This window comes from Andrena cerasifolii, chromosome 12 (assembly GCF_050908995.1).
Source record: "Andrena cerasifolii isolate SP2316 chromosome 12, iyAndCera1_principal, whole genome shotgun sequence".
Lineage (NCBI taxonomy): Eukaryota > Metazoa > Arthropoda > Insecta > Hymenoptera > Andrenidae > Andrena > Andrena cerasifolii.
In genome coordinates, this window is record NC_135129.1 from 12130538 (window position 1) to 12143618 (window position 13081).

Consider the following 13081-nt stretch of genomic DNA (forward strand, 5'->3'; position numbering starts at 1 on the left):
TCCTGTTACGAAGCCCAATTTTGTGCATTCTGAAAATTATTGCCAGATTCTTGCCCAGGTATCAGGAGAACATGAAGCGGAGAGAGGTATTCTGAATTTCAGCTTCGAAGGCATCCTCGATTGCTTCTGCGAAGACGTTACTTAGTGCCACCTCTTTCGACATCATGTTATCCTGTTACGAAGCCCAATTTTGTGGATTCTGAAAATTATTGCCAGATTTTTGCCCAGGTATCAGGAGAACATGAAGCGGAGAGAGGTATTCTGAATTTCAGCTTCGAAGGCATCCTCGATTGCTTCTGCGAAGACGTTACTTAGTGCCACCTCTTTCGACATCATGTTATCCTGTTACGAAGCCCAATTTTGTGCATTCTGAAAATTATTGCCAGATTCTTGCCCAGGTATCAGGAGAACATGAAGCGGAGAGAGGTATTCTGAATTTCAGCTTCGAAGGCATCGCCTTAAAGTTGCAAATAAGAGGCGCTCCAAAATTCTGCGTCTCTTCGTTAAACAGTCACTGTCTTGAAACATTTGCCCCACTTCTCGCTCTTTAATTTGCTCTCCGGAGACGTTACTGGATGAAAATAGTCTTGGAAAAATGTAACAATAAATAAAATAATTTTAAAGTCTTCCTATATCTACCGCGAATTAATTTTTTATTCCTGTTACTTTAAAAATAAATATAATATTGACGTGAGATTATTTCCAGTATTATTCCTTTCATTCATTTTTATATAATATCATTCTGTATAGTATGTCCTCCTCTGTACTTGGTTACAATATCATGTCCAATTTCCAAGCATTATTGTCGAGTTATTATTATAATTTTTCAGATTCTAACTTATACTACTAATTACATACTTTCAGTGATACCTATATTACAATAATGCAAAAAGTATTTATGTAATTATAAAGTACCATTGAATGTTTGATCCTGTTTTTCTCAAAAACGCTAAAATTGGACATACAATATGTGTGCACTAATTGTAAGCCATCGATGTACAATAGGAAATTTTTTTTTAATGTAGGTTAGTCCGTTGTTGTTCTATCTGCCTGAATTACTATGACATAAATACGACAGCGATTTCAATTGATGTATATGTAACGATAAAAGCGTTAATTTAGTAATTGTATACAATTCTCAGCAGTTCCTATGTCAATGTATGCCTAAAATGAATATAACCACAAACTACAATCGTCCGAAAATGCATACATTGACTCCATCATGCTTTTAAACCGAATTCGACTCACGATGAATCATTCGAAAGCTTATTAAAAAAGAAACATTTGTGGCAATTTTCAACTTCGTATCTCCACCCGGAGGGTAGTAAAGGGCAAAAATAGGAAATCAGGTTTTTGCCGAATTTCTCCTATACTAGGGGATGAATAATTTTGAAAAAAATCAGTGACACTTCTGTTATCGGGGCATATATTAGAGAATTGTTTCAGATTTTTAAATTGAAAAACCAAGCCGTGAAAAATAAAAAACGCCAAAAAATGCTGAAAAATGCCGATTGTGTATCGAAGCAGGCTTGGCACTATAATTATATTTTTACTGTAAGTACGTATGATTGTTACTATTGTCCTGATTTTTTTTCAGATTTTTCAATTCGGTGCGCCGCAGTTAAAAAAATTAAAAACCGATTTTTTCGTCTTTTTTTCCGTGTCAGAGTAACTTATACGTCGAATTGCTTCATGAAATAAGTGTTTTATGCGATCTTCAATATTTATGCGTACAGCAAAACATCATAGGAATTAAAGAAACTGAAAAAACCGAATCATTTGAAACTGTTATGCCCCTGACATTACTCTGACACGGAAAAAACGACGAAAAAATGGGTTTTTAATTTTTTTAACGGCGGCGCACCAAATTGAAAAATCTGAAACAATTCTCTAATATGTGCCCGGATAACATAAATGCCTCTGATTTTTTTCAAAATATTTCATCCCCTAGTATAGGAGAAATTCGGGAAAAACCTGATTTCCTATTTTTGCCCTTTACTACCCTCCGAGTGGAGATACGAAGTTGAAAATTGCCACAAATGTTTCTTTTTTAATAAGCTTTCGAAAGATTCATCGTGAGTGGAATTCGGTTCAAGGACACATTTGACCATTTTAACCGGCTACACCCTTTCAGCTTCAAAGGCATCGCCTTAAAGTTGCCAATAAGAGGCGCAGGCCTTTCAAGAGGCGTTCGAAAATTCTGCGTCTCTTCATGCGTGGGTAGCGTTGCTAACGATACTGAAAGGGTTGAATAGGTAATAGGAATAGCCGAATAGGAATAGGAAGAATAACGACACAAGGAGTTAGGATACAGATGAATTTATTAATATCTAATCAATTATAATAAATATATAATAAAAGTATTATAATTGATTAGTTATTCAAAGGTGAAATCAAGGGCACAGCTCCTTCTGAAAAAAGAAAAAATGTATTCATCATTGTTCGATACGAAATAACATTATTTACAGTTTGATCGAGTAGAATATATGTACAAATATCACGAAATATATATAATGTAATGGGCAACAAGACACACGTTTCAACATATAAACACCTCCATAAATATAACTGTACTCGTATACGCGTAATTAATTACGATAGACGCACAAGCGGTCGCTGACGATGCTCCTAATTCATCTCCATACAGAATACACGCCTCCAGTCGCGTATTATCCTTAACAATAGCAACCAGTACCGCTGCCTTTCACTTTGTCCATTAAATAACCAAAGAACACACTCGGAACAGACGTAGGAATGTTTGTAATACTGGCGAGTCGCTGGGCGAACGTGTGATACCAATTATTTAATAAATAACGTCGCGTCGACAGTGTCGGGAATATCACAAAGTACGAGTGGAGCTCGTGAGCACCGACTCGCAGTGTCTGCTCCCCTCGGAGCTTCAACAGTTGCACTCGCATTAACCAAGGATTGTTCGCGCGACACTCCATAGGAGACGGAGCACCTGATTGCTCCTTCGAATCTTGATAAGAGATAAGACACGCAGTGTGGGCCATGTGCGAAACAAACTGACCTATCAAACTATTCACAATTAGGTGCTCCATATCTAACGGACCAGCTATCAGAGTTACCCCGTAGCTGCGACCCTTCTACTTTGGTTTACAATCAGAAAAATAACATCAGAGATAAACGTGCTCCAAGGAGATGGCATGGGCAACGTCTCCCTTCGGCTCCGAGTCTTTCCTACTCTTTTCCGCGTCGTCTTGAGACAGATCCAAACAAAAGTTGTCGTATGCGTACACGTTGGTCACCATGTTCGGGTGCTTCTCTTCAGAGATTGACGCGAACTTCTGAAGCGTGACATTCCTCGGCTGTGAGACCATGCTTGGCCAGCTCTGGCTATCAATTTCCGGCCCCGGTTTGCTCAAGAATCCGCTTTCTATCTGGTCCAGACTGCGGCCTCTGGTCTCTGGGAGGATCGTCAGGGCGAACAAAGCTCCCAGAAGACTAGCGCCAGCGAACATCCACATGGTGCTCTCGATACCGACTAGCGCTCGCGCGTCCGGATACATCTTGATCATCGTGAACGTCAGCATCTGCACCATGCTGGTGGTGATGCCGCCCAGCGGTCCCCTGAACCTCAGCGGGTAGAGTTCCGAGGTCATCACCCAGGGTAACGTGAGGTATCCCAGCATAGACGACCCCACGTGTCCTCCTACGAACGCCAGAGTAGCGGCGGACGGTAATTTGAACCTGGAAGCAGAATGAATCGTGTCAAGGCGAGGAAACGCGTCCTAGCGTCTTAACTCGCTGATCTACATATTAATTAGGATGTTCGTTAGCTATATAAGTCCGTGGGTCTCGTGTGCGAACCAGGACACAGATTTTTCTCAGGACCCTGCAGTCCGGGCGCTAATCGCCTTAGCAATGTGGGAACCGGGGGCAAGTCCTGATAACGCATCAAAAGGACGCATTATGTTCGCCTCTCTGCTCTCTAGAATGATACTGCTGCGCAGCGAGGCTCGAGATAGCCGCTGGCTCGGCTGTTGTCTTGAACTTGGCCTGCCCTATCAATTAAAGAGTCCTAGTTAAGAGAGGAGCGCGCACCTGAAGGACGCCGCGACGCCTGCGGCAGAGATCGCCATTCCTAGGCCGCTGACGAAGGCCAGCGTTTTCCTGCCGAAGCTGTTGGCCAGGCCAGCGCCAGCGACCGACGCGAACAGCCTGATGACGCCGATCCCGACGCTCGCGGAGTACTCGTTCAGGTCGATCCCGATGTCTTCGAGAACGTTCACGGCGTAGAACAGGATTATATATATCCCGGACATCTGCTGGAGCGCGAAGAAGGTGAGCAGGATGAGGAAGGGCTTCCAGACGCTCGGCATGTGAAGAGCCTTCACCAGGCTCTCCTTCTTCTCCTCTCTCTTCACGTTCGTCTCGCAGAGCTCCTGGTATTCTTTATCGGTGGTGAGGCCTGGCCCTCGGAGCCACAGTAGCGACTCCTTCGCCTCCTCCGTTCGCCCTCTCGCCACCAGCCAGCCCGGGGTTTCTGGGATCATGCTGCAAGAAACACGAACTTTTCAAGTTTGGAAGAATGGGTGAGTGCGCTCCGCAACCCGATGATGCGATATTTTATCTAACAATTACCGTGTCAGTGCCAAGGAGAGGATCGCTGGACCGATGCTAATCGCCGCGGCTCTCTGCCACGTGGTGAACGCTCCCAACGTGTAGACCATCAGGACGCCTACGGAAACCAGAACGGGGCCGCAGCTTCCTAACCAGGCCCGCTGATCCGCCGCCGCTGCCTGAAATGGTGGCCATGTCGATTTAAAGAATACGCAAGTCCGAGTATCCTACTCTCGTAATCTATAATCTAAGAACGATAACCGCTGCGAAGCAACCACTGTTACGCACCTCGCTGACGTAAAGGTACAGGCCGTTCGCCATACCGATCCCGATGCCACTGATGAATCTGCCTGCGTACAGCATCGGCACGTCCTTCGATAACGCTATCAGTAGCCAGCCGGCGGCGTGAGGCAAGCTGGCCAGCGCGATCGCTGACCTCCTGCCGAACCATTCCGCACAGAGTCCAGCGATCACGGATCCCAGAGGATTCGAAACGACGCCCAGCGATGCTATCCAAGAGGTTTCCGACTGGTCCGCGAACCCGGTCTCCAGGAGCTTCGGTATCAGGATCGCGCTGAATCCCTGGCCCAGTCCCACGGACACCTGGCCCGAGTGGGCTGCCAGTCCCGCGAATATCTGCAATCGCAAGTTCCCATCGGACGATTCCCTTTTAAAGGAATAAACTCTCGGAGCAGGGTTAACGAACTCGGCGCGCGTAGGGTACGAATGTTAAGTGGGTAGAGTCAGAGACGCGAAAGGGGAACTCCGAAGATCCCAACAGCCTGGGCTCGGTAAGGGACGATCAAGCAATTAGGATTAGCATCTCCGGTGAGCGCTACGTGGCCAGAAATGATCCCGGAGTTCCGCGAACGTGCGCTGAAACGGTGATACCAGGTAGCGCCGAATCGCGCTCCGTTCGCGTAACCGACGCACGAATCGTTCGGAAGGAATTTTTAGTGCTCCTGGTGACGATAAATCGGCCAAGAGCGCGCGGAATAAGAAGCCCTGACGCAAGCCGTCGAATTATCGTTTCTGGGATACGTGCGCGATAATTTTATTCTTTAAATTTTTATGTCACCTAACCCAGTGTTAGAAGTGGGATCGCGAAAATCCCCCTGAACGGAAGGACGAACCTCTACGAGTCGTGGAGAGATGTTCTCGACAGATACGCGCAGGATCGGAATAATTAACGGACAGATTGGAATCGTCGGAGCGCATTGTTGTTACGCGTACACTTGTGCAACGGCCGCCACCGGCGATTCCCCGTTTCTTCGTCGTGGACACCATGGACGTCGAGCTGCCCGATTCCCGCCTCTGCTGCCTCCTGCATCCGACCATGTTCGAACTCACCGATTTGCTCGGCGACCGCCCGCTACCACGGATTACTAACCACTGTAACATCGAGCCCCGGTTCTCCTCTAACTAGTACCACCGAACCGCCACTATCTTCGTCGTCGATATCGGACGATAAGGCGTTTTCAAGGGACTAGCCGCCTAGTGGCTACCAATAAGCAATAAGTGACGCGAATCACTGATGACACAGGTGGCAGAGAGCTACCAACGTCCAAGGCGCTCAAGGGTGTCATAGATCACCGGGTGGGAAGGTTAAATTGCCTTACACCTTTGTGCTGTCCAGAATTCAAGAGCTTCCACCAGAGTTTCGCTCGGATGATCATCGTGCTCGACGGGCCCTGGCCAGTATCTGTAACACCAACGGGAAAAGAATACTCGCAGAAGCCACTCGACGATACAATGGCCTAAGTGGTTGAGAAATCTTATCTAAATGAGTTTTCTCGTTTGAGAATGGATCGATCGAGTTCCCCAGAAAAATCCGCAACAATTCTTCCCGTTTCCTGCTACGTGCCGTTTCTATCTGCTCTTGTGCAACGACGATTCGATGAAACTGCACTATCTCGGAGTAAAAACTCGCTTGACGTTTCGCGACAGGTACCAGAAGAGCCCCTCACGATTGCGAGCACTCCTTTCGAGTACCCTTCTCATTACGTCTTGCAAACTCACCGTACTCCGCCAGCTCGACGAGTACGCATATTTTCTGCGGCTGTCGAAACATTGTCCTGTATTTTTCTCGGCCACGCGTGAATGCGTGCTGAAATTGGATAATGGGCCCCGTTTAAACGGCCGCTCGCCCCTGCGCGCTTAATCCAGGAGCACGCAGCGTCCCGTGACTCATGGAACGCACGTGAATCCTATCACCAGCGGCAAGAGTGCGACGATCCAAGTCGAAATCGCACGTGAGCTCGCAATTTCTAACTCTTCACTCGGCTAATTCTATGTTAATACACCGCCCATTTACATTGTCCGCTCTTGTCCGCGATACCTCTTCTTCTCCTCGGGCGACAAACACGACGTGCCACTAATTCACGTAAGACCCGAGACGTAAGCATTGCGATACAACGACGGGACCGCTTGCATAAAGTCCGCGTTATGACCGGTATCGTGAGCCGGTGCAATTACAAAGATCGTGGACGTTCAGCAGGAAAACATAGGATAATGCCGATTCGTCGCGCAGATTCGCGATAGGCCGCGGGGAACGGTGAAACAGAGGCTTCGTTTTCAGAACAAACCAGACCTTTGTCGGCTCCGAGCGATTATGTTTTAATAACACAGGACATTTAATTGCGGATGCCATAGACTTTAAAAGCTTCTTTTCAGGCTGAACCGGCTGTTGTGCCGCGCAAAAAAAAGACACTATTGCTCGCGTACTAAATACCGCAAGCTGGTTTTGCCTCGAGAGCAGACAATCGTTCCCTCTTATCCGCACGTTTAACAGGCCGTGTCCGCGACAGCTGCAGCCGCGTAACAGGGTTGCGATCGAAGGATCGATCGATCGATCGATCGTGCTGGCTGCAAGGCTGAAATGTCAACCGAGCGGTACCTACGATTCGCGCGTCAATTCGGAGTCATGCACCCAGCTCGTCTATTCTAATTCGAGAGATGCTGCTCCGCAATGGTTTTGTTTTCGAGTCGGCGTGTTTACGTCGGCTATTTTTACCGTGCTTGAAAGCTGGCCCGATGCACGCGCAGCTCAGAGAGAAATAAGCTCGAGAGCAGGTGGAAGAACACGCGTCAACAAGTTTCTTTGCCACGTTCGCTTTAATTGAAAGCTTCATTGAAAACAAGTAGATAAAAAAGAATTTAACAGAGCTACTAGCTGACGAGCCTCGATCCGATCTAATCTCAAACAGCCAGAAGGGCCAGATAATCTCCAGAGCTCCTACCTTGCAGATGCGTCGCGTCTTTTCACTAGTCTCGGTCTCCCAAAGGTTGCTGCTCTTTCCTTCAAACTACAGCGAGCCCACCATGGATAAGGTCCCCCATGAATGGTAGCTGGTGGCCTGGCTCGTATCAGCCACCGCCGCGGGGATCGTAACTGACTGCTCGAGCAAGGATGTTACCGCGAGCGGGTAGAACGTGGGGAATCGGGCAAGCGAAATCGTCCTTGCCTCTTCCGCGTTCAAAATCGCGAGCCGGGAGTTTGCGCGCGTTCCGCGCACGTGCTGCGGAGCGACTCGGCTAGCTCCAACACAGTCAGGTCCGCGGCGGGTTTTTTCGCACTCGGCACTGAGATGATTTTCGCCGGCGCGTTCGCATTTATAGCGGCGGGAAGGCGCCTCTCTCAAAACGGCGAGGCTCTTCGCGAAGCGCCCTTCCAGGGCCGTCTCGAGGTCTCCCAGTCTCCCTGCTCGCCACCTTCGCAGGTACCCCTGATCCTAACATCGCTCCACCATGCATTTCTGCTTTATCGTTAAACTCCAGATTCCGTGGATTTCGAACTTTGGGTGTCTAAGTTGCCTAGGGCCTTTTTATCTAAATTCTGCCCGTCTCTAGGTCCACTCGATTATCAACGACCTTTCTTTCTGTGAGAGAGGTGGAAGAGGCGTTTTTAGCGGAGCTTACGACGAAGAGGCAGGGTTCGAGTGCGCTTTACACCTCTGGGATCGGTTCTCGTCAGCCGCAGCGCGATAATTAAGGTTTCGATCATTCACGCAACAATGGCCAGGTTTTTGCAGCTGGGCCAACAAACTCACGATGCAAGGAGTTACTCGTTTTTCTCCGCTCAGGAGCCGTCCGCGAGGAAATCAGTAGACAGAGACCTCACTTTTTCGGGAAACGAGCATCTCGCTACGAATTGCGGTAAAACTTGGATGAACAGTGCCCGAAGTCCACTGAGAGACAACGCGCGCCTTTGATCCAGAGGCTAAACCCGGGCCTCTGTGATATAGTATCCGTTCTAGCGGAGATAAGACAATTTCGCCAAACGGTTGCGTACCGTCCACCAGCTTACTGGTAAAAGGTGGCATTATATTATCCGTTGGCGACAAAATATGCGACCTCCAACGGTGATTGCAAGTCCCGAGCGCTCGCGATAAAAAGCGACGTTAATAACGACCCGTGAGTTAGTGTCTGGCGATCGCAAGCTACTCGCTCGATGTTGGAACGACGATAGCGAGTGTCTCGAGGGGAACGGCTGAGAGTTCTACCAGTGCCCTGTTTCCTAAGCGAATCCACAACGGTAACGGCGAGCATGCTTTCGTTTTTTAATTCGCGTAATTTAGATAAGACTGTGTGGTTGCAGGAGGTTTCAAAGCTGAGAACGTATGGGAACTGTTGGAAAATTCATGGAGGTAGACGAGGATAAGGGAATGTAAGAATCGATCGATCACGTGTTTTTCAAGGGTAAACTCGAAATCGCAGGGTTACTCAAGAATCAATGACGACAGAAGCTGTAACGGCAAATATGTTTTCGGATGAGTACTTATCACGTGGCATGGTCGTCACCAAGAGACATGCCAGATCGCGAGGGGTTATATTCGGAATCGATCTCACGTTATCGACCGTTTGTTGTCCTTTTGCGATCGCGGTTAAGTGTTATACAGTCAGGGCCTTCGAAATGAATTTCTGACCCAAGGAGAGAATTCTCGCGATTGACCTGGAAATCATTCTTCCCTACCAGCCTCCGCGTATCCCGAATCCTCTGAAAACGAGTGGTACCTACGCGTTTAAGGGGACCTTCCGGTCTAAAAGTCGATTTTCTTTTTTTTTTCATTTTTCGAATGTTCAACCTTTTAGGAATGCGTGTTTAAATGGATTTCTTGAAATTCATTAAATTCCCGAAGTTATAGGCATTTGAGTAGCGTAAAACTTTAAACGCATTAGTTATTATCCAATTCGACTAAAACTTTTTTTATTTTTAGAATATACTTCTTATGGCTAGGGGGGAATGTAATTTTTGCAATTTTACTGGTTTCCCCCCTAGCCAGAAGTATATTCTTCAAAATAAAAAAGTTTCAGTCGAATCGAATAATAACTTTTGGAGATACAGATTCCACCGAATTGGATGAATTTTTTTACGCCTTCGCTCTAACGACTGCCCAGTGCCGTCTGCAATGATTAATTATAAAACAAAAAATACATTTATATAATTTAAGACATCCTTAATACAATGCAAACAATCCGGAAAATTAGACCGGAAGTCCCCTTAGGGGGTTATACTACCTAGTCAGGAGGCCGAAAATAAGCGAATGTTTGTGAATTTCTTTTTGAAAAAGCGGAGGCCTATATTTTTACAGAACTCTTTGCACTTAAGGGAGCAACGTTTAAAGAACATTTGGTCATTTTTTTGTAGAAAAAAAAAAAATTCCAAGAAGCCTTTTTAAAAACGGTGAGCAAGATATCTGAACTAGGTACCCCCTTAACTCGATATCTCGCCGTTTCTCCAAGCACCTCGTTTACTTTCCGATTGTCCTAACTCACGACCACCCACAATCCAGCCGCACCGATTGACCTCTTAACAAATGCAAATCCCGCTTGGAAAGCTCCTTCCAAGGCCGGATTCACTTTTAAAGGCGAGATTCTGGGGATCCCAGCGCCCATCTGACAGAATAATGGTCACTCTGCAGCGAATCCATAACCGTGGAGGATGATCCGTGTGTCACCGTGCACGTGCCACCGCGGCGCATCCTGTGCGCGGGTATTTTCGAGCGTCCAGTTATATAAATCAGTCGAAACCGTCTCTTTTATATCCACGATGATTGACCAGGTTGACACGGGGAAGGAGCAGTTGACTTCCGGCGGGAGACGCCGAAGGAGGACGATACGACGAAGGAAAAGAAAATGCGGAAGCATCAGGGCGAATCGAGGAAACGGGGCGAAGCAGAATCACAGAGGGAAAGGGAAAGGTGCCTATCTCGTTGGATACTACTTCTATTAATCTAATCTAAGAGATTAACGACCGAGCACCACTATTATTGCCATTAGTTACTAACTGTTGCGCGTAGCTAGACAATACGCGCTATTTCTAGATCCGCTTGTCAATCTAAATGAGTTTACAAAGTTTCTAGTTAATCGCTGTTGATCCCCTCGCTTAATACCTACCCTGTTATCTTATCCTCCGTTTCCAGTCAATTATTTATCGCTTGCAGAATTATTCGGCTTTTTTCCTCGCCCCGCCAAGTATGCGCGTACTGCCAAGGCGTCGCGGACCATTTTTCCTTTTTCTTTTTTCCATTCCTCGCGAGGCATACCTTTCTTCCCAGACGGATTATGCCGGATTAATTATATTCTTTCGTCACCCGCCGCGTCTTCTTTTTTCCCGGTTTGTCGATGTCTTAGCGAGGACTCTGCGGCGCATAAAGTTGGAGAAAAAACGGCGCCAAGTGTGACCGGCACGCGCGTTCACGGAATTCTTCTGAGAGGCGGAGGGAGCTATGTTTATGGATCGCGCTCTAATTGATTTATTAGCCTAATCGTTCCATAATGCTTCCGCTCCTAATGACTAATGGATTCATTTGCATTTCACTCGCTACGAGTTATTACGTTCTCCGCCACGATGGATTTTCTTCCGGTTGTCAGCGGCCAGAGGCAGACGAAAGTATCGGGACAGGGTCAGCCGCGATATATGCGGAACACGCGCGAAGATAAATCGGAATGCTCTCGTTCCCATCGAGTAGTATGTAAAATTCCAAGGTATCGATTGGGGGGAAATTGAAGGAGACACGAGTAAGTGCCATTTTACGAATAAAAATTATTACGAGTAAATATTTATGCGAATAATTTTTTATTCGGATAAAAAAATAAATTCGAGAGAATAGAAAGTACATCTTTCCTTTCCCAGCATCACGGAAATTTCACGTACGATTACGTAACAAGTAGGGTGAGTGTATCAAGTATCGTTGATAGTATCGACGCAATCTCCTGTTTGGCCACGCGTCGTCCCTTCCCGAGGCCTTGCCATTGATCGAGCACGATGTGAATGAACGAAAGTCCGACTGTCCCGACCAGGAAATAAGTCCAAGGACCCGTTCGACTCAGGAAGCCGCTATCTCCGTGACGAATGGCTTTTATGTAAATCGAGACCCGCGAAAACCCTCTCGAGCCTTCCATTTCCGATTGACCTTTCTTTCTGCTCGCGGAGGCGGGTCCTTAATTTACGATCCTTAGATGCTAATCCCCGCGGAACTAGTTTCTCCGTGGGACGACGCGAAATGTTGCAAAACCTTGTAAAATGTCATCTCGCGATGATAGCCGCGATTAATTAATCAGCTATAACTTGTTCACCTACACTTGTACCTATGCATGGATGAAATAAAAGACGACTGCTCGGTGACTTTTCATTTTCGGAATTTAATAACTAAGTAGACATCTGGAGAAATTATCTCGGTCGGATAATCGCCAATTGACGGCGCTGACGTTGCCGCGTTTAGCCGATTACGTGGCTTATTAATCGCGTGATTACGTTAATTACATGCTCGACGAATTGCATAACGATTACTGGCGGCAGCTGAATTTTACAGGAGGCTGTTTTTCGAGCAAGGTGAAAAAAGATTGTCGCTAAGGTGATTACGAAATCGGCGCTGGCGAATGTTTGTTGTCAAGTGTGCGCGAAGGAGACGCGAAGGTACGATTCCAGAATACGATCCGTCGGCTCCGACGCCTTTCGCGCGCCAAACGATATCACGTAATAGCGATGTAGGTATGTAATACGAAACAATTCAAAGAAAACAGCTTGTACCGCGGTCGCGGAGAGCCAGCAGCGAGACCGGGGTCGATTAATCTGCCGTGATTTACCGCGAGTGCAGACGAGCGATTAGTGGGAGTTATCCAACTTACACCCGCTGGATTGTTTAATCTTTAATTATCCAAGGGTTAAACGAGCTTGCAGCCTAACGGAATCGTAGACACGCGTTTCGCAACGCGAGCCGCGCGACGAGCTTCGGTCACATAACGATACAAGTGTGCGCTCGCCGTATAATACCTTTTGAATTCTGCGCACAAAACAATTGGATAATCAGTCCGCCGCAGATGCATCGCGACAAAGCCGTCGAGAGCGTCATTTTCCTCGGCGAGCCGTGACGACGCTAGTAAACGGGGCGGATTGAAATTAGAGAACGCGCGCTGTTTGCAAGACTGACAGTGCAGTTTTGTGGCACCTCGGGCAGGAAGCGAGTTATAAATTTCAATTTAACGAACGCGCTTT

The 13081-nt window shown here is 47.0% G+C and overlaps 1 protein-coding gene across 2 annotated transcripts; it reads right to left on the minus strand.

The window, feature by feature from the left end:
• Nucleotides 1-2409: 2409 nt before the first annotated feature.
• Nucleotides 2410-6345, minus strand: LOC143375018 (facilitated trehalose transporter Tret1). Of its 2 annotated transcripts, none has more exons than XM_076823708.1 (5): nt 6204-6345; nt 4873-5220; nt 4606-4763; nt 4066-4518; nt 2410-3711 (listed from the first exon to the last, which is right to left on the minus strand). In XM_076823708.1, exons 1-5 carry the CDS (start codon nt 6258-6260, stop codon nt 3138-3140), a joined length of 1590 nt encoding a protein of 529 aa, XP_076679823.1. In that variant the 5' UTR covers nt 6261-6345; the 3' UTR covers nt 2410-3137. The 2 variants fall into 2 exon arrangements, with proteins under 2 accessions (XP_076679823.1, XP_076679822.1); XM_076823707.1 differs by lacking the exon at nt 6204-6345 and adding an exon at nt 5818-6138.
• Nucleotides 6346-13081: the final 6736 nt, after the last annotated feature.

Coding starts and splice junctions, on each gene's coding strand:
- LOC143375018 (XM_076823707.1), bottom strand. CDS start 5,985: ATGTTACAGTGGTTAGTAATCCGTGGTAGCGGGCGGTCGCCGAGCAAA. Junction 4,764..4,872: donor TGTACCTTTACGTCAGCGAG/GTGCGTAACAGT, acceptor CCACCATTTCAG/GCAGCGGCGGCGGATCAGCG. Junction 3,712..4,065: donor GGCGTCGCGGCGTCCTTCAG/GTGCGCGCTCCT, acceptor TTCTGCTTCCAG/GTTCAAATTACCGTCCGCCG.